The sequence below is a fragment of the Benincasa hispida genome, chromosome 10 (assembly GCF_009727055.1).
Source record: "Benincasa hispida cultivar B227 chromosome 10, ASM972705v1, whole genome shotgun sequence".
In the NCBI taxonomy this organism is placed as follows: Eukaryota; Viridiplantae; Streptophyta; class Magnoliopsida; order Cucurbitales; family Cucurbitaceae; genus Benincasa; species Benincasa hispida.
Genome location: NC_052358.1, coordinates 52,605,485 through 52,627,975, shown reverse-complemented (window position 1 = coordinate 52,627,975; position 22,491 = coordinate 52,605,485). Strand labels below are relative to the sequence as shown.

General features: G+C 37.9%; 1 protein-coding gene across 2 annotated transcripts; it reads left to right on the top strand.

Moving 5' to 3' along the window:
- The first annotated feature begins 893 nt into the window (after nucleotides 1-893).
- On the top strand, nucleotides 894-4,790 carry LOC120087799. Of its 2 annotated transcripts, XM_039044705.1 has the most exons (4): nucleotides 894-1,830; nucleotides 1,898-2,517; nucleotides 2,721-2,728; nucleotides 4,346-4,790. In XM_039044705.1, the coding sequence occupies exons 2-4, from the start codon at nucleotides 2,291-2,293 to the stop codon at nucleotides 4,588-4,590; spliced, it is 480 nt and encodes a 159-aa protein (XP_038900633.1). In that variant the 5' UTR covers nucleotides 894-1,830; nucleotides 1,898-2,290; the 3' UTR covers nucleotides 4,591-4,790. The 2 variants fall into 2 exon arrangements, 1 of the variants encoding a protein (XP_038900633.1); XR_005484684.1 differs by lacking the exon at nucleotides 2,721-2,728 and having other exon boundaries at nucleotides 894-2,517.
- The last annotated feature ends 17,701 nt before the right edge of the window (nucleotides 4,791-22,491 follow it).

The following is a 22,491-nucleotide window of genomic DNA, read 5'->3' as shown; positions in this document are numbered from 1 at the left end:
GCCAGAACCTTCCAGCGTGAAAATGCGCGAAAACGGACTAGGAGTTAAGAAGTATGAAAAAAGGCGTGTTGGCAGACGGTTTTGCAAACGGAGTTCGTTTGGTGCCCCAAACGGCCTCCGGGACATCGGGGGATGTCGCGGTGCCTTGCTGGGGTGTCGGGGCTTATTGAGGGGCGAACTTGGGTCACTCTCACCCACGCAGATCTAAGGTTAATCCCAAATAGATGAAGTTCATAATTAGCACATTATTTAGATCAAGTTACCTAGGTCATCGTATTGAAATAGTCATTCTTAACAGTAAACAACGTTATACAATAAAAGTGACTATTTTGTGGTTTGGTCTTATACAAACCCATTGTATGTGATACCTCCACTCACATGTCTCCACATGAAAGATTCAAACATAGTTTGTATCAAATACAAAGTGGACCGCATCCAATAGTGTCTCCAAGATAAGGTACCCAGCCTTATCTCTATACTGTAGACCATTTTGGCTATTTACTCAAACTTGATCTATTTTTATGTCACTATATAAAGTTCAAGTATTCATGATATAGCCAAAGATTCTTAGTTTATTGGATTTTAGGATTACAAATCACTAATTCAATAACAACTTTATTGAATAAACATTAATAACAACTTTACTGAATATAGAATATGTTTTATCGTTTACAAACCACGAGTTTTAAGACATAAAACCCAATAGAAATATGATGCTCCCTTAACTTTGAATGGGGGTATCATTATCAGCTTCATGTTCTTGTTTTTCATCCAAGGGATCTTGAAGAATATGATCAAGAAAAGGTGGGACCGTTGGACAATAGCCCAGCCTGGCTGAGCTCAAGAACCTCCTGAATGCGTCATCTCTAGCCCTAGCATATGTCCAGTAGGCATGAGACTAAGCCATTAACCTCTTTAACCTCTCGGCCATATAGCCCACCACAATTGTGACATGTATAGAAGAAACAGGAGATCTGGATAGCTATTGTGAGGTTGTTGCAGTCGTAGCAGTAGGCACATCAATAGGTGGATGAGGCATTTGATTAGCTAAAACAGGGGCCTACTTTCCTGTATCGAGCTCTCCTGATCCAGTTCAAGGGATGAAAAAGTGATTCCGTAAGAGAAGTTTGCATCATGTGGGTAGAGAGAAGTATCCCGAATTGAGAAGGAGAAGTTGCATCATGAGGGATTTGATTAGCTAAACAAAGATCCTCGAGTCCTTGGGCCACACTCAACCATCTCCTGTCGAATGATGCCGACAAGATTAATGTGGAGGACCTTCCGAATGCTATAGAAGAGCATAACTCTTTCCAATGAAATGGTGGTGTCGTACGTAGTCGGCATAATTCTATGCTTTATGAAATAAAACCATATAGCCAACTTCTCCTTGATATCCTCCGATTTTAATATGCGGCATCCCCTTGGAGATTGCCCCATCCTGCTCGTCCAACTGCCATTATTCTTAAGACATCCTCCATTTGTTCCTCAGGCGGGGCATACATCCTCGTGAAACTCTCCTCTGCATGCTCATTCGGTGCCATAGAGAGAATTAATGGTCTTGGCAAAAAGAATCAACCTCAACCACTTGGACCACAAAAATGCTCCCCTCTTGGGCTGCTCCCGAGGTAAAATTTTTGTACCAACGCAATGCTGGTAGGGGTAGGCTGTCAGCATAAGGATTCCCATTCATAGTGAGCAATGACAAGAGTAATGAATGATGGAAGTTCACCTGCTCTGTTGGAGAACCCGTTCTCCAATTGTCCCTTTTTTTTTGCCAACTCTGCCTCATCACCTGATTCATCACTAGAGGATGAGATCACCACTCTAGAGGTATTTTTCATCCTTGGCCTCTTCTTTTCTGATGGTTCCTCATTAGACTTGGCTTTCCTCTTACCAGTTGATCTAGTGACCCTCATAGGAGTCACGGATTCAGGCACAGATTGCTTGACAATCTCTTCTACTTCCTCAAGTGAAGTGGAATTCTCCTACTCCTCATCTGACGAACTTTCCTCCGAAATCCATCCCTTAGTCTCGTAGTCAAACAATTCATCACATTCCTCCTATTCTTCAGCCATATGGGTCTTGCCCTCCTTGTATTAGAAGAGTGATGCATTCTTAGTATCTTCAATTGGTTGTTTAGGCTGTTTAAAAGACGCAACCTTTGTTTCTCTCTACGGCAGGCTAAATGCGATCATGTCCACACTCTTTTTCTTTCTCTGCTTCAGCCTTTTTCTTGCTTTTGTAGCCACCTGCCTCAGATTTTATTTCCTACTCTCTTGTGGCTTCTTCCATGTCTCTTCTTAATTCTTCTTATTTGTCTTCCTTCTCTTTTCGTTTTGCCTCCTCTTCCTTCCTTCTTTCTTCTTCATCCTCAGCTACCTTCAATCTTGCCAGTATTTATGTGCACATTGCTCCACCGATTGGATGGCTTTCTGCATTACTTCTCTACAAAGCTCATTTGTTGATACCTATGTTTGGAGAAGGTGAAGATCAGATGAAGGGTCAACCAATTTACAGGTAGTTTTGGCCCATCGAACTTTAATGAAATCATCAGCATATGGATTTTTCTTTTGATGCGGGTGCATTACCTTCCAATTTTCTTTCCTCAATTCTTTTGATTACCGCACACTTAAATATGAAATTAGAAAGTTCACACAATTAATATTACTCCCTTGGCTTCGAATATCAACTCCTAAAAGATCGTTTGAACTCTCATGTAGGTTTCAAGGTCAAGATGTTTCCTACGATCATCTTATGTATCTCTGGAGTAGGAATATATGCTGTTTTGATGCAAAATCAAAGACCTTTAATGTTCTTTAGTGAAAAGTTGATTGGTGTATCTTTGCGGTATCCAATTTATGACAAAGAATTTTATACTTTTATTCATGCATTACAAGCATGGCAGCATTAACTTTGGCCTAAGGATCGAGTTCGTTATTCATATAGATTATGAGAGCTTAAAGCATTTGAGAGGACAAAATGAACTCAATTAGTGACATGCCAAGTGGCTAGAGTTTATTTAAACATTTCCTTATGTGATTAACTACAAACAAGGTAAGGACTAAGGAGAACATTGTCGCAAATGCTTTATCATGAATGTATTCTCTACTGAATGCTTTGAATACTAAGTTGTTAGGTTTTTTATCATATAAAAGCTTTATATCATCGTGATGTGCGCTTTGCTCCTTTTGTTTAATCTTGTGAAAAATGACTTTTTATGGATGATTACATGCTTTTTTTTATGTATGTTTGTTTAGAAAATGAAAATTTTGCATCCAATTTTGTTTCATGCATGAGTTACTTATCAAGAAAGCTCATGGGTGGTTTAATGACACATTTTGGAGTTTCTAAAACTTATGATATACTTGCTAAACATTTTTATTGACCTAAAATGAGATAAAAAGTTCATATAGTGTGTGCTCAATGCATAACATGTAAACAAGCTAAGTTTATGCTTCAACCCCATGGTTTATATTCTCCTTTACCCATTCCTATTGGTACTTGGATTGATATATCAATGGATTTTGTTTTAGGTTTACCTAAAACTCAAAAAAGTAGGGATACATAGCATCTTTGTTATGATCGATAAGTTTAGTAAAATGATTCATTTTATTCCTGATCACAAAATTGATGATGAAAATTAAACATATTGTTGACTTATTCTTTTCGGAGGTTATGAGATTACATGACATTTCTAAAAGCATATTTAGTGATCGTGATGTTAAATTTTTAAGCCACTTTTGACCTTTTTTTGTGGGTAAATTGGAAATTGAGTTTGTATACTCAACTACTTGTCATCCTCAAAGGGATGGACAAACCAAGATTGTTAATTGAATCATGACTACTATGCTTATGACTATTATTGATAAAAATATTAAGACTTGGGAGGATTGCTTGCAATTCATAGAATTTGCATATAATAGGGCAGTCCATAATACTACTAAATGCACTTCTTTGGAAACTGTCTATAACTTTAATCCTTCAACTCCTATGGATTTATTACGTATGCCCCTTGACGAATTTGTAAGTTTTGATGTGAATGCAAAGGTGGAGTTTGTTCATAAGCTGCACTAGCAAGTTAGAGAGCAAATTGAGAAGCAAAACTCCAATTTTGCTTCAAAAATAAATAAAGGACAAGGTTTTAGTCATCCAACTAGGAGATTGAGTTTGGGTGCACTTTCGAAAGGAAAAATTTACAACTCAAAGAAAATCTAAGTTTTTGCCATGTGGAGATGGGCCTTTCCAAGTTCTAGAGTGCATCAATGACAATGCTTATAAACTGGATTTACCGGGTGAGTTTGGTGTTATTGCTACTTTTAATGTTGATTGAGTCTTTTTGATGTAGGTGATGACTATACCCCGAGGACGAATCCTTCTCAAGAGGAGGAGGATGATGCGAACAAAGGAACATCAATTATCATGTCTCAAGGTTCCATTATAAGGTCAAGAGCCAAAAAGCTACAAGCTTTAATCACTCATATTCAAGCTATGGTGACCTCAACAAAGGATATTGTAGAAGATGTCAGAGTCCTTTCATACATGCTGTGCAAAGTTGAATTTCAAGATGAAGATGCATTAAACGCATTCTAACTTGCATTAAATGAATTCTTACTTAAATTAATGGAATTCGAGTTGAAGCTAATCCATGGATGGTTACAAAGACATCACTTTTATCTTTGGCTTTTAATTGTAATTTCAGTTTGGTTTTATTTTTTCTTTTTCATTTAAGCCTTGTTTTTAGTAAGGGGGTTATGAAGAATTGAAACTTATACAGGTTACTTTGTTCTCCATAAATAATCCATTTAATTTTGTGTCTTTTGGTCTCTCTCTCTCTCTCTCTCTCTTTTTTTTTTTTAACCAATTATCTTTAAAGTGTAAAAGCTATATAAAGGTCGCTTTTCTTCCCATTATGGACAGGTTTGAAAAGTAAATACATTAAGGATCTCCTTTAGCTTTTTTGAGAGCCAAGTGTTTTTTTTTTTTTTTTTACAATTTTTTGTGTTTTAAAACTTCCATGCTATATCATTCAAATGGTGTTAATCAAACCTCTTATGAAGTGATTCAGATCTCTTATTTAGAAACGGGTTTTCTTTACTCTTGAGCTCAATCATCAAGGTAAGCCTTGCAAAACTATTTCTTTGGGTTGATTCTATTTTTGTTTGGGATTTTTGAGTATTAGATCTAAAGGTCTTATTTCTCAACAAGGTTGTTAGATCCAATTTCTCAAAGTTTACTTAACATATTATTGGACCTCAATGCTTACCCAATATGTTGATTTTATTTGTGCTGCTAGGTTAGGATGGTCCCTTTAAGATCATTGGGATTGACTTTTGGATTGGCGATTAGTCAAGATTTGAATTGGTCGATGTTGATTATATGTCAAATTTGGGAAGCGAGGAATAAAATCTTTTTCCAAAAAGATCAGCTTGATGTTAATTCTATTAATACTACTATTGATCATCATTGGGGAGATTTGAAGAAATGTCTATGGGTCGTCAAGAGGCAAGGGGCCGATGGAGGTTAGCAATCAATTGTTGTATTGGGTTGGTTCGTGCCAAAGTGTAATATTTGGAAGTTGAATACTAATGTTTCGTGGAATCCTATATGTAATATTGATGAGTTTGTGCTGGAGATTTGGTTTGTTAGTTTTAAAATTTTCTCTAAGGCAATGGTCCTGCAGATGTCTCAAATAAAGTGTTAACATCCAGTTGTGGCATTAGAGTATTTTCCTGCAAAATATTTTACATATCTAGAAATATCCGGTTTTGATATTTAATCTGATATGTTCCTTTCTGAACCGTGACTTTTTATTACAAATCAGGACCTATTTCCTTTATTGGATTCGTTTATTTAAAATGAGTGTTGCAGACCATTTAGGGTTGCCGCATTTGTGTAATTGAGTAAGGTCTTAAGGGGAGCCTAAGTCATTGCTGCTAAAGAAGAGATTCTCAGTCTTAGAGGGAGCTTTCGACTCAGCTTCAAAGAAGGAGTTCTCTATCTTAAGAGAACTTAAGAGTTGTCGGTGAAGGGAGTTCACTGATCCAAGAGGAAGATAATCAAGTTTGGAGGAGTCTCACATGTTATTGGGTGTCGAAGTGTCAGATGCTAATATTAACATAATATGACTCTTATAATAATAACAAGTCTGATGGTTATATTCCTCCCAATCAATTCAGATCTCAAAATAGGAAAAGGGAATCTGAAAAGTCAGGCAATCTATTTTCACACAACGAAAATCAAATGTAGAAAGTGTGGTGGATTCAGTCATATATATGCTGAATATCCCACTTTTTTGAAGAGACAGAACAAGGATATGTATTAACTTTGTCTGATACTAAATCCAAAGATAGCAGTGACTCAGAGAATTATGTCAAAACGATTGTTAACAACACCTCCTCAGACACCTCGTCATGTGATATTTCTGAATACGATGTATGTGAAAAGACTTATCATGATACTGCAGGAGTTGAGTCTAATACTCTTTTTCTCAAATGGTAAGATGATCAGAAAGCCCTTGATGTGCAGAAGGTAAGAATTGAGACTTTGATGGCTGATAATCACAGACTTATGTCTACTATTGCCGAATTGAAGTGTAAACTCTCTCAAGTTAAAGTTGAAAAGAATTCAATATGCAAGAATATCATAATATTGAATACTGGAACCGAGTCTTTGGGAAAACTTTTGACATAAGGAAAATCTACTGGTGATAACTCTAACCTTGGATTTTCTAAAAGTGGAAGTCAACATTACAACTAGTTAAATCTAAAAAGGAAGCAAAAGATTGAGTTTGTTAGAGCTGAAGATCCTAATGTTGGGGTTGATGCCCTAAATATCGTAGAGTCTTGTAGTTTGTAAACACCTGTACGAATAAACACTTGTGATGTAATAATATAAGATATTTTCTTCACTATTGTCTATGAAATATGAGATATTTTAGTTGCATTAACCATAAACTAATAAACTAAGATCCCTGGTTATCGTTGTAACTTAAGCTTGTATGTGGAGACATACAAGTGGATCATGTCTTAAGTAATAACCTAAATGGTCTATAGTATATGGATAAAAGAGGGAATCCTTATCCTGTGACACTACGGATACGACCTGCTTTGTAGATGTTACAAGTGTTGTAAAGTGCTACAGATGGTCTGATCTTGGTCATTCATGTGGAGACACGCGAGCGAGGGTGTCCTATATAAAGGAGTTTGTATAAGACCGGACCACGAAACGTTTAGTCTCGTTATATAATTCCGTTCATGACAGAGACTTTCATTTCACTAGAATGACCATAGGTAATATGACCTTAATCCTGAATGAGTTGAGAACTCCTACCTATGGGGATAGTCCTTTGATTTGCATGGGTAGGAGTGGCCAGAATGCCGACTCAAACCTACCACTTTGGGGATTTGTCTCCTTCCCCAAGCAGGAGTAAGTAGATAGATTGCTCCCTTAAGGGCTGAACTGAGACTTGAATGATGTGGTGCCACACACTTTCTCTTGGTTCGAGAAGTGTTCACTCATAGTAGGACTATGATGTATTGTTCATTAGAGGAATCAATGGTACTTAAGGAGTTAGATATAACTATAGGAGCAAAACGGTAAATTGGCCAAGCTATACTTACGAGCGATCTGTGAACGGTTATCTTATAGTTGATTGATTATATCCAATGGACACAGAAATATATCTGTAGTGAGAAGAGTGCAGCTGTCAGTCTTTAGTGGAATGCTCGACAGTTAACGAATGGTGGATATTGTGATTAAAGAGTTTAGTCAGTTATTCACGTACTGTTGAAGCTTCAAGCTACAGGTCCATAAGATCCCCTTGGTAGCTCAATGGATTCAAATTGAGAATCAGTTTTTGGGTTAGTTTGAAGTGTTCAAATTAACAAGAGGGAATTTCATTATATATGATATAATTAAATTGGTTCAATTATATGTGATATAATTGATTTGATGTATTAGATACATTAATTGGAGGAATTGATATCAATATGATTTATATTAAGTAAAGGAGAAAAGAACTATGGTTTAAATATTACATATGATGTGATATTAAAACTATAGGTTATAAATATAATATGATAAGTTAGTTATTATATTTATCTATAATAAAAATAATTATGAGATAATTGTTTAGTTGGTTTTTCTTTTCTCCATTAACCATGCAGTGGGAGGTTAATTTCAGTTTTTAATAACTGAAGAATAAAATGAAAAGAGATTTCATTTCATGGATGATCGATTCATTATTGATTTCTAATTGATCGCTCACAAGAGACTATGCCATAGCCCTCACAAGAGACTAAACAATCGAGCGAAAGATTGCTAGACGATTGGCTAGATGATTGCTCACGAAAGCGAGAGATTGCTAGACGATTGGCTAGACGATTGTTCAAGAAAGCAAGTATTGCTAAACGATCAAGTACCCACTGTCTATACGATAGACAAAACCTTTCTCCCACTTACTTGATCGTGTAGGAGGTTTGTTGAGTGGTTGTGTCGAAGGTTGCTGAGTGGTTGTGTCGAAGGTTTGTTGTTCGAGGATCAGACAGTTCGTGATTGTAACTAGAGCGAAAGGTTGCTAGACGATTGCTCACGTGAGCGAGACATTGCTAGAGGATTACTCACAAGAGCGAGATATTGCTGGATGATTTCTTACGAGAGCAAGGGATTTCCAGAAGAAGAGTTCCTCAAAGGTATGTCTCTCAATTTCTTTTGTTTTAGTAAGAAAGCATGCTGTAATTTTCTCTATAATATAATTGTTCTTATATGTTTGTGAATGCATTTATTCTTTTACAATGGGCTTGGAAAGATCTTGCTTCCGCTCACCAGTTCTCTTGAATAAGAGATCCTTCAATTGGTATCAGACCAAGGTTGTTTTGATATTTCAAATCCATTGCTGTATTGAATTGCATTTACGATTTTGGTGGATTTTAAGCATGTCTACATTATGTTTAAGTGTTAAATGTATTTGTGGATGTGGGTTAATAGAGTTTATGGGATGATTGCCTCTGGTTATTACTATCTTTTACATTTCAAAGTTAATTGTAAGGGCCCATGTGTTTTTGGGCATATTAACTTACTAGTCATTTTGTAATTCAAAGAGTTTGAGTCTATTCGAGTTGCTCGTGATGAAGCTTCAAGGCATGGAGATGTTGTTTACTTCGAGGAAGAAGAAAACCAGAAGTTGGTCAGATCGTGTAGCCAGGCTAAACGATCATTTCGATTTGGCTAAACAATCGAGTAGAAAAGTTCTAACTCGATCGTGTAGCATTTACTAAACGTTCGTATGGCTGATGCTAAACGAATGAGTAAGGTGTTTCCTTAATCGGTTTTCATTTGCTACTCGATTATGTAAAAAATAGGGGGTAAACGATCGTTAAGTATGGGATAATCGTTGCATGGTACACATGAGCACTAAACGATCGTGTACGCCAGCATGCTTCATCGCATAGTTGTCGTCTACACGATCATTTAGGCTTGCATTTAAACTTGGTGCGTTACACGATCGAGTGGCCTTCATGCTTCATCGCATAGTCAAAGGTACTCAACTGTTGCTACACAATCGTGATTACTCGACCAACTTTACTAGACAATCACAAGGAAAAGCTACATGATAAAGGAGCGAGGCTTTGCCTGGGTGGTACAAGACCTGGTTCGCCTATTTGAACCGGTTTTCTTGATGGTTTAATGTAATAAATAGATTTATTTTCGGTTTTTTAGGCAAATCATCCCGGTCCATGAATTTTTTGTGAATGTACATGAGATGTATGTTTAAATTATACGTCATATAGTATGCCATATAGTTTTAAATCCCACCATAGGTTATGCTTTTTTCATGCATCATCTCTATATTGTAAGAGTTATGATGTAGTAGATTGCATGATTAAATTACATAAGAGCATGCTCATGCATCATATAATATAAGAGTTATATCTATGCATGCATTAAGCATATTCATGCATCATCTTTATATTATAAATGTTATAGTATAAGAGTGTATGGAAGCATGTATGCTTAGTTCTTTATTTCTTTATATAAGAAATATATATATTAATGAATGGACATTGCATGAAGCATTACAAATAGGTTAAATTTATAAGAGTTATAAATACCTAGTCTAGCTTAGCAATGTGGATGATTCTGGTTGTTTCCTTTTATAATTGTTATAATGGAAATTAGAACTAAAATCAATAAGAAAGACATGCATGCAAACTTATGCTTGAATCATGTTTTAAAAGATTTTTAAAATTTGATGAAGATAGACCTAAGATCACGGTTCTAATGAGATTAGAAACCTAAGTTAATCTTTGGTCAGTTTAATAGGATTAAATTGACTAATACAATATTAAATATGTACCAAATCTATCTATAAAGGACCTTTTATCTAAGGCGGATTCTATCTAGGCTGGGGTACTTAAGCTGACGAAAATGGAACACCCCTACTTGGGAACCTACCTTGAAAGGTGAATTAGATAGATTTGATGCACGCATGAAAATTTGATGATAGTCCGTTAAAGTGTTTAATGGGACTTGATTCGAACTTGTTTAATTATCAAAAGCAAGAGTTGTTTTTAAGCGAATTAAACTTCCACTTAGATAAAATCAGTAGCCGGATTGTCTAAGTTAATGAATCCCTAGGTAGAACATTCAGTGGGAGGTACTTGGGGTATATGATACTTCACTTAAATCTCTTCATGTTTCTCCCTATTGTTCACATCGTGAGATCTATCCTCGGCCTCGAGGCACCTTGGGAGTGTCCCCCAAAAGGATGGTGTTTGGATAGGTCAATATCAAGGTGAATAGAGAGAATGTTCATTGTAAGTGGGAGTAGGCCGTGTGACAACATATCCCACGATCTCCCTCATAAGGTTGGATAACGTTTTGAGCATCGCCTCGAGGCACCCCTGGGAGTGTCCCCCTAAAGAATGGCAGTTTTGCATGACTCTTATCTGATCTACCTGTATAGGATAAGGTCGCTCTAGTGTCTTATCCTAATATGCTTTTTCCCTATGGTGGGTGCATTAGGGCGAGACTCTAGGGCCTAAAATGAGGAGTTACACTTATGCGGAATTGTTAAAGGTTAACAGTTCTGGACCGAAAAATGGTGACTGTTAGAGTCAGTTACAAGAGTTCTTTCTATCTAATGGTTGAGAATGTCTCATCCCAGTGAAAGGGCACTTGATCACCCCATCGGTGACTTTTGTCCTGCCTTGTTGGGGCATCATTGCAAAATAGATGTTTTTCACTTAGGGTACATGAGAACTATTTTTATAAAACTAAATTGATGATAAAAGTGGTAATGCATAGACTTATTAAGTTTGTTCATATTTTTCAGCAACTCTAAAATAGCAACAGCCACATTAGCTCTATTAAGTGCCGACAAATTGATTGGCGAAAGCTACGCTAGTTGGAAAAACACGATTAATACCATTCTAATCATTAATGACATGAGGTTCATCCTTACGGAAGAGTGTCCTCCTATTCCAACTCAAACTGCCGCTCGAAATGTTCGAGAGGCATATGAGAAATGGACACGGACGAACGAAAAGGCCCGAGCTTACATCTTGGCCAGCCTGAAACGATATTTTGGCCAAGAAGCATGAGTCTATGGTATCTGCATGTGAGAACATGGAGTCCCTGCGGGCATGTTCGGACAACCGTCTAGATAGCTCAAGCATGAACCTCTGAAATGCATCTTTAACTCCAAAATGGAGGAGGGTACATCTATTCGAGAACATGTTTTGAACATCATGGTCCACTTCAATGTGGCGGAGATGAATGGGTCCATCGATGAGGGAAATAGGTTAGTATCATTTTGCACACATTACCAGAAAGCTTCCGCACTTTGTTAGCAATGTTGTGCTGAACAAAGTTGATTATTCCCTTACAACTCTCCTCAACGAGTTGCAGACATTCAATCCTTGTTGAAAGTAAGGAGAAGAAAGTTGGTGAGGCAAATGTTGCTTCATCACCTAAGAAGTTCCATCAGAGTTTGACCCCAGGAACTAAGTCTGCACCTTTTACTTCTAACACTACCAAATGGAAGAAGAAGAAGGGTGGTAAGGAAAAAGGGTTGGCACCTGCTAACCCATAACCTGCCGCACAGTGGGGTAGATGATCAACACCGGTTGAAAAAGGAAAATGTTTCCATTGCAACCAGGATGGGCAATGGAAGCAAAACTATCCTTGCTGGTTGAAGGAGAACAAGAAGGCTAAGGCCAAGGCAAAACAAGGTAAATATGATTTTCTAAACCCTGAGCCCTAAATTCCCTACTTATGTTCCCTATTGAGACCAGTATGGTGAGTAGGTTAATGTGAGAATTAATGTTAATTATAGGGAAAAGGGTGAAAAGTTAGAAGAAAAGTTTATGTTTGGAAGCTTGACTCTCGGGTGAAGCTAGAAAATTGGCTAAGTGTAACCCATGCGTTGGAAGTTAGGAAATTGGCCAAGTGTAACCCATGTGTTGGAAGCTAGAAAATTAGCTAAGTGTTTATACATGCGTTGGCCTTTTCCTAGGCGTTGGAATTGAGTCAAGGGCATTGGCCTTACTCATTGAGAGGTTATTTGAGCATTTAAGGGAGCCAATTGTGGCCGAGTGAAAAAAAGATATGCGTTGGACAAGGCATGCAGTAGCCAAGTCTTGAGAGGTTAGCATGCATGAGACAGCATCAGGTGTGAGTGAATGTGGGCGCTAGGCATTGGAGTGGCGCGCACAGACGATCGTGTAGCTATTTACAGCGCTATACGATAGGCAATGGCGCTACACGATCAGCATAAGTGCTAGACGATGACGCTAGACGATAACGCTAGACGATTGGCGTGAGCACTAGAAGATGGGCGTGATGTGCTACACGATAGACGTGAGCGCTAGACGATGGGCATGATGCGTTAGACGATTGGCGTCAGCGCTACACGATGAGCGACAACAAAAGCTACATGATGAGCAGTAGCGAGAGCTATGGGATAGGCTATGTGCTACACGATGAGCGACAACGAGATCGTTGGGTGATAAGCGACAGCGAGAGAATCACTAAAGCTATATAATGGGCGATAAGCTAAACGATTGAAGAATGCATTGATCAGTCTTAATCATCGATTAAGGGCAACAATTGTCCTAAGCACCAGATTTAACTCCATTTAAGCTGAAGGTGTCATGCTAAGCTTTAATGGTAAGCGATGGAAAGCAGTATAAAAAGGGAGGCTGAACTTCAAAAGCTCAGTTTGATCAATTCATCCATGCAAAATTAAGAGATCTTAATGTTGTTTGAAAACTCTGAGAGTCTAGTTTCAGAGGTGACACTACCGGAAGAATTTCTCACCGGAATAAGGCCGGAGAAAGGAAAAAGTGATCAGAGGTTCAGTTCACAGGTCAATTCCAGCTGTCGATGAAAAATTGAGTCTCTAGGACGAACCACGATGAGTTTGAATCTGAACGATTTAGGTAAGCTTTCTGAGACAATTCTAAACAAGTGTGTAGAAGACAATTTCTTGAGATGAGCTCTAGAATTTGAGATATTAAATCCATAATTTGAATCTGGAATTTCATGAACAAGCAGGCAGCTGCTTGGGTTGAGTAAGCTGGCAGCTCGAAGTAAATGCTCGAACAGACCAAGGGCTGAGCACTCCGATGCGTTTGACTTGCTGTGTAGACTGAGGAAAGCTTGTGTTGAGGGCTAGGATGCATAACAGCCTTTATGGATGACCATGTGCAGCTGAAGGAACACTTAGAGGAAGGTATACATTTGAGTGAAAGTCTTCTAGGTGAAGGCTAAACACAAGGTTACTTAAGAGGTAGTCTCAAAAGGGAGACCAATGCTAGTAACTAAATATATGCCTTTGTGTCCATAGGATTGACACCAGTGTTAGAAGCATATCAACCTTTGAGGAGTAACCCTAAAAGTTTTGAGTGACTAAATGTTTATAATGTTTTAAAGAAACCATGTTTTAAGAAAGATTATTCTCATGCTAGCTAGTTTTACATAATAGTTTCCAAGCAAACTATGAGTTATGAATGCATGCTATGTATGAAAGTTTATTGAAAATCTATTTACGTGTCTTTAAATACACAAAGCGTGTGTTAGTATCTTTAAAGACATGTTTTCTATGCATTTTGCTTTACATGCTTTAAAGAGAAAGTCATAGTATGACTAGTATTACATGAAGCTCGATACTGAGGGACATTTGAGAAGGTATCTGAGTAGCTCGATACTAAGGGACATTGAGGAGGTATCTGAGAAGGAGTACCTAAGGTATGATGGTACTTAGTTATAATCACGTGCACGTAGATAGTTTAAAGTCAGAGATTGAGGAAAAGGGTTCTCTCTTGACTAAGTCAGAGATTGAGCAAAAGGGTTATCTCTTTACTAAGCAGTTGACTTTGGGATTTAACCATAGTAGGGTTATTCTCGACTAAGTAATAGTTTAATGTTTTATGATGAAAATAACTATAGATGTTTTATGCTTGGAAAATGTTTATATTTCAGTACAAGGTTACTGTAAAGATTTATATTTCAGTATGATCTCTTTATTGAGACTTATGCATGAGAATCAGTTTTCTTTCTTAAGTCACTCATTGGGATAGCAAGCTCACACCGTTTTCAAATGTTTTTCTTTCCCCAGGTAGTGGTCAAATCCTCAGAAGGTAACTCTGCATATGCTCTGCCACTCAAAAACAAGAGTTATGCAACCCGTCTGCTAGGTGGTTACTATAAATATTGTACACATGTTATAGTTGTTCATGTAGGGACTAAAACTTTGGGTGTCGGGATTTATGAGACTTGTAATGTAATATCTGTAAATGTTTTGTGTTTAATACTTAATGTTCATTTTGGCCATAGAAGCAGTCGTTGTGTTTCAGATTGCATGTTGGTATCAGATTATAAACACACACCCTTCACCCACTTACTATAAACTTCTTTCCGTCCACCTTGATATTGACTCATGCAAACACCATTCGAAGGGGGATGCTCCTAGGGCACCACGAGGCTAAGCATGAATCTCACGATGTAAACATTCAGGGAGAAACGTGAGTGAAATCATTGACATATCATATATATCTCTTTCTCCCACCGAGTATTTTATAACCTAAGGGTTTAGTTTACTTAGGAAAAACATGGCTAAGAATTTTAACTAAGTCACTTTTTAGGTTTGCCCAAGAGTAACTTTTACCTTGGAGAGTTGAAATTGTTGGGTTTGATCCCTAAAGTCTCGTGTCCTGTAGTTTGTAAGCAGTATGTACGAATGATTGTGTTGTTAATATATGATATTTACTTCACATTTTGTATTTTGCTCAGTTGCTTATTTTATTTGATTTGCCACAAACCAATAAACATAAAATCCCTGGTTATCTGTATGTGACTCAAGCATGTATGTGGTGACATACAAGTGGATCATGTCTTGAGTGATAACCAAAATGCTCTGTAGTATATGGATATAGGAGGGAAACCTTATCCTAGTAATGTTTCGGATGCGGCCTGCTTTGTGGAATGGTCACAAGTGTTGTGACTTGTCACAGATGGTCTGATACTGATCATTCGTGTTGGGGACATGCAAGCGGGGGCGTCCTCTACAAATAGTTTGTATAAGACCTAACCACGAAGTGTTAATGTCTCGTTATATAACATCGTTCATGACAGAGACTTCAATTCATTAGGATGACCATAGGTAACATGACCTTAATCCTGAGTGAGTTGGGAACTCCTGCCATTGAGGGCGGTCCTTTGATTTGTATGGGTGTGAGTGGTTAGGTTGCTGATTGAAACCTACCATTTTAGGGATTCGTCTGATTTGGGAGCTGGGAACTCAGCTACACAAGATGGAATTCACTTCTTTCCCGAGGTAGGGGTAAGTAAATAGATAGCTCTCTTAAAGGCTGATTCCAGGGCTTGAAGGATGTGGCGCCACACACCTTCTCTTGGCCTGAGAGGTGTTCACACATAGTTCGACTATGTTGTACTGTTCATTAATGGAATCAGTGGTACTTAAGGAGTGAGATGTAACTACAGGGCCAAATTACTGTTTTGCCCTTTAACACTGTAGTCGTGAGAGCCTTCGTAAACGGGTCAGCAACATAAAAATGGCCTGGGTTAGACTGATCCGTCTTCTCTCCTCAACGCCTTGAGGTGTCTTAGGACACATGTCCTTAGACAAAGTGACTTCATGCCTGAACGGCAGTAGGCCCCTCTTGGAGTCCTGCATCGAGTATTTGAGCAACATCTTGTCAATGTACGATGCCTGAGACAGTGCTAGCACTTTGTTCTTACGATCCCTCAATTTACTTAGAACAAATTGAGCCTCTCTCGATTCTTTCATTTGGAATTGGGATGCTAGCCAGTTCTTAACTGCAATCAGTAGACCTACATCATTCCCAATAAGTAGAATATCATCTACTACAACACTAAAAAGCTGAAGCGTTGATGATCTTCTTGTAAACACAAGGTTCATCAACGTTTTGGTCAAAGCCATATAACTTGATCGCAGTATCAAACCGTATGTTCCAAGATCGAGACGCTTGTTTCAGTCCATAAATGGACCAATTCAGTTCGCAAACCTTTTGCTCTTGATCTGGGGCTATGAATCCCTGAGGTTGTACCATGTAAATGGTCTCCTCAAGATTGCCATTCAGAAAGGTTGTCTTGACGTCCATTTTCAAGATCTCATAATTATAATAAGCTGCAATGGACAGGAGGATGCGGATCGACTTTAACATGGCAATAGACGAGAAAGTCTCCTCATAGTCGACTCCCTCTACCTTGGTATAACCCTTTGTCACAAGTTGAGCCTTGAAGGTCTGTACCTTCCCATCAGCACCTCGTTTTCGCTTGTAGATCCATTTACAACCTATAGGGCGAACCCCATCAGGCTGATCTACAAGATCCCATACTGAGTTGAAGTACATCGACTCCATCTCGAGATCCATGGCCTTGACCCATTCATCCCAGTCAACATCCTCCATTGCCTTCTTATAAGACAATGGATCCTCAACGTCGCCATCTGCTACTATAGCAAGGATTTCTATGAATCTCAGATAGCGAATGGGTGGGTTCGTAACCCTCCTACTACGTCGAGGTTCCCTCAACTCTTGAGGTGGAATCGATCTACTGGATGAACTCTCATCAACGACCCTTGCTGATGTAGCAGGATCTTCAACAACTCTTGTTGAAGTTTCAGTAGTTTCATTGGAAAGCTCACGCAACACGACTTTGGTTCCTAGACTGTGCTCCGTTATATCTGTATCTTATACACATCTAGATGTGTATAAGAGACAGATACTGTAGTCTCCACTGCGAAACCCCAAAACGAGTCCGGAAAGGAAGCGTAACTCATCATCGAGCGAACCATGTCTAACAAGGTCCTATTTCTCCTCGCCGCTACACCATTCGATTGAGGTGTACCCGACGCTGAAAGTTGGAAAACGATTCCATGTTCTATCAAATAGTCCTGAAATGTCGACTCCAAAAACTCTCCACCTCGATCCGATCAAAGTGTTTTAACAAAATCCAGGGGAAAGCGACGTCTATCTTCGGTTTTTAAAAGTCCCCGTCTATACAATGCATTTTCAACTTCAGCCTTGAACTCTTTGAACTTTTCAAATGATTCAGACTTCCGTTGCATAAGATAAACATACCCGTACTTGGAGTAATCATCAAGTACGGGTATGTTAAAGTTGGGCATTTTCTTTTGGAGAAAGTCATCGACGTTTTGATTGAGTTACGAAAATTCTGAACAATTTAGTATTATGGAGGGAATTAATGGCTATCGGCCTTAGCACATATAAATTTGATTCCAGATTTGCCGTGCAAATAAAAACACCATCTTTATGATAAACGCTTTATCCACATTAAACGAGATAGTATATTTACATTGCAATAAACACTTTACAGAAATTAGGTTTCTCTTTAGTTCTGGAACAATATATACATCATGTAAAACAAGAAACCTATTATGTAAAGCTAACTAGATTCCTCCCACTACCACAGCTGAGACGACGTGCCGGATGAAGAAAATTGGAAGCAAGATTTCCATGAGCAGCGGAAGAAAGATTATTCCAAATCACAATCATGAATGAACATAACATTTACAATCAACTTCAAACAAACGGTTATACAATTAAAATGCAGAAATTACAGCATGAGCAACAAATGGACAAGGAAGAACTCTACGAACATTTGTCACCTCCTCTCCACACTCCTTGCTCACGAATGCTCGATCAACAGCAACCTCGAATGCTCGATCTACACGACTGCAACACTGCATGAACATAGCACGAACACTTCGTGCTCGTCCTCAACGATCGCCTCGACCACGACCTCCTCAGTAACACGAAAGGTCTCCACAGCACCATGAACGGCCTCCAGAAAACCTCGACGGTGTCGAGTCGGGTCTGACACCACCAATAAGACTACCGTGGTATTCTCGGTGTGAGAATCCAAAAGGTGGGCTCTGTTCGGACTTGGTATGAGGCAGACGAAGAAGGAAACACCGATCATGTACACGACTAGGAAAGTGGGAGATGGCGAAGACCTATCCCGTGGGATACTGAGAACTATATCTCACCCCTAAACGACCATAGTGACACGAACTCAATCCCTGAGTGTCTTGGGAACTCCTGCCTTTGAGGGGTCCTTTAGATTACGCTAGGGTGAGAGTGGCCAGATTCCAACACAACCATGCCTTACCTTTGTGGGAACTGTCTGATCTGGATGCTGGGAACCAAGTGCACAAGGATGAATTCACTTCTTCCCGAAAGTCTGAGGAGGTATAAAGCTATATTAAGATACTCCCTTAAGGGATATATCGAATATCCTGAGCGCTCGAACTATAGTTATCGACTCACCACTAACATTACTCTTGTGGAAGTAAAAGAGTGCAGTAAAGATAGAACTTATGCCATTCTTATTGATCACTAACGAAGGAGCCACAGTATGTGGCTCCCAACTCTAAGGAAGACCATGACTCCTGTAACCTCACACGGAAGTCATCACGGTTATATTCCCCATGAGTATTACGATATGATCATGTGTAAGGTGAGTCGCATCGCTGTAATGTGTATCACAGAGGACGGCACGAGCTTAGATTGAACCAAAATATCTCTGTTCTTAAGAGAGTGTCCAAAGATTGCTTAGGTTACTTCACCCTCGAGAAGTATTGAAACACTGTGAGTTCAGAGTTAGCTTAGGATTCAACGATCAGTAAACACGCATGTGAAGATATCCCTTTTGTAGAACTATAGAGTGCTGGCATGTCTAGTTTCACCTCATCTAATCATTGAAAAGGCGAGCATGATCATGTTCTATGAGTCCCCTTGGTGTCAGTTCATCAATATACTCTTGAGTGAATCAAAACTTGCTTGTAATATATATCGATTTGTCAATATTTAAAACAAGAAGGATGAGTTGATGGCCTCATTATATTATGATATAAAACTCTGTTAATATGATGATGAAAGACTTACACTATATAGGGAGAGAATGTTGATAGTAATAAATAAGAAATAACATTAAAAGTACAGCGATAGAATGATTAACAAATCAGAGGCATAAATGTATGAGATGCAAACTATTATAAAAACTTACAAGGTAAAATAGCTAATACGAGTCTCAATGATAAGATATATGAATCCAAAGTATTATAATATAATCAAAAATTATTAATACTTTGCATTCAATTAAGCGAAGAGAGTGTAGTGGGTTATTAATTCTATTCCTCTTTAGCACTCAGATGAGGTTATAAATGGAATACTGAGTTGCTATATTATCAAATAAGACATGAGTAACTAATAACAATAACGTGATTTATTAAAATAGGTTATAAGTTGACTTCTTCTTCAAAAGAGAAGAAACTCACAAACTATTTTTCCCCGAGAGTTTGTACAGTCTTAATTGAATATCAAGTGAATTAAACTTTATATATATCGGGAAACAATTTTGGGCGACACGATCCAAAACATTTATATTCGTGCCTCATGCAAAATAGAACTATATATATCTCATGCAGTATATAAAACTATCTATATCTCCAGCTAGTTAAGTATAATGAATTGAACACTCAATCAGCTCTTCATTAATAAATCAAAGATTAGTAGAGTACTGTTAGATCAGTATTCATTTGACCCAGTATTTTTCTATAGACGAGTCGCATAGCTTTTTATCAGTACGGAATACGTCTTAGCTATTATCTAAAAACTTATTGTGTGATGCCACATTATACCACAAAGTCTTCTGCTATTCTACTCACTTTCTTACTCAGGTCAGCTGTACCGTAATGATTACATGATGTTACACATTCTTCCGTCATTTGTCTCATGTGGCCACTCCACGAAGCGTCTCTATACACCGAACAGAGACCAACCTCTTTGAGGATCCACACTGTCAGAAATCACCCGGTAGTCTATATATATGGTAATTCGAAATTCAGACAACGACATGCGAACTACCGATGATGAGAAATTTCTGATGTATGTCCAATACAATGCATTCTGTGAAACCTATATATCATATATATCATCTACCTTTGAGATATATATATCTACAGAGTCAATGAAGTGCTGTTACGTTATTTTAGAGAAGCGAGCACAACACACGCAAGTTATTCGATATGTCAAGTGCTCTAAAGTTAAAATCATAAAGCGAGCAGTGATATGGCTTAAAGTCCGATGTAATAAGAAAAATCGAAGATCAATTCTTCGATCTGCTGAGATTTATTTGAGAGTCCACAGACTATCGGAGCAAGGAGTGTGACTGAGATATCGACAAATTGTAGTAGAGTTAGTGGTATCCACTATGTCAATGGTGCTGCATGCTGTAAGTTCAATGCGATTTAAGCACAGATAATATACGCTTGTTTGAAGTTCGATTGTAAATCTTATGTTCATTCATGCATTCGATGAGTTGGCATATAATCTTTCGTATACCGGTATGCTCTACTTGATACATTATCCTCTGATTCACAATTTTCATTCATCCTGAAGACGAATCAGTCATCAGCTGTAGTAGTGGGAAATCAAAATTAGCTTTCTTACAATAATATCGTTTACATTGCTTTGACATAGTATCACAAATAAATAATTACCAAGCGACAACTAAATGAGAAACCTAATTCTTCTGCACAATGCTATAATTTTCAGCAAATGCTTAAAGATCGTATACGATCATCTCGTTAAAGGGATAAAGCTCGTTCAAGTCAAAAGAAATCAATTCCAATATGTATTTCGGACACGGCACTTTAATAGTCTGCGAATCAAATTTATATTGCTAAGGCCGCATAATTTCATGTCTACACTTAAATCCTTACTCTCTTCTTCCAATAAACATAAATTGTTCAGACATTTCGATCAATCTCAATCAAAATATCTGTCGATTGACACTTTAATCTCCAAAAGAAAATATGACATCAATTCTTTTTATAAAAAATTATCCCGTACTTTTATATATATGTACTCCAAGTTACACTGGGATTATCGTTTCAATCTTATGCAACACGGAAAGTCTGAATACATTTGATGAACAATTAACACAAAATAGTTACAGTATCTAGAAAATATGAACAAATGACAATTGATATAGACGTAGTGGCAGCCTTATATATAAAAACGAATAAGTACGTTACACTATTCCCCTGATTTTTATGTTTAATAATCATTGATCGATCGGAGGTGCGCAGAGATTTTTGGAGTCTAACTATTTCACGGACTAATAGGATTTGAAATTAGGAACACATAGGAGAATACAGTTTTACGCAAAGCTCATTGCAGAAGAACAGTCTCGAGTACACCCTCAACGTATTTATGTGCGATTGAGCGGCGCAGTCTCAACCAAATAACCGTTAGACAAGTTCTTGAGTTTCGCTCAGTTGATGTAGGTTACGCTGTCCATTCCGGACTCAGTTTTATGGAGGGTGTCGCTATTGGAAAAGCCTTACAGTTATACATACTTAACTGCTGTTCCCTTGATGAGTTTTGCAATAACACCTGCTTGGATGTTGTTATATTTGCAGGAAAAATATCCAGGATCTAAGTAAAAAGTTTAGCTAAATGGGTAAGAAAGATAGGTGATAGAGGAGACTGTCGATCAAACAATCAAAAGCAAATAATAGGGATCGCAGTCAAGTAAGTAGTGTAATATCTCTACAATCCTTTCAATGTAAGTGTACCTTTAAATTTAGTATCGATATTATGGGCATTTTTTATCTACTGATTATCATTACATAGATTTAGTAAATGATTGTCGATCCAAGGGAAGCCCAATGCATATACTGATTGTTCATTAAAGACTAAACGATCTCTTAAAATCTAGATTAGAATGTAAGATGCTCTTAGGGCTAGATAGCCACAGAACATGAATCATGGTTGCTACCCCATCTGAACCTAATAATACTACATACTAAGACCAATATATAAAACCTAGCGTGACTAGAGCAGGAATTGTGGAGATTGCACTCCCATCTAGAAAAAACCATGACTATGCCATATTTTCAAGAATTAGTGCTACCCGTCT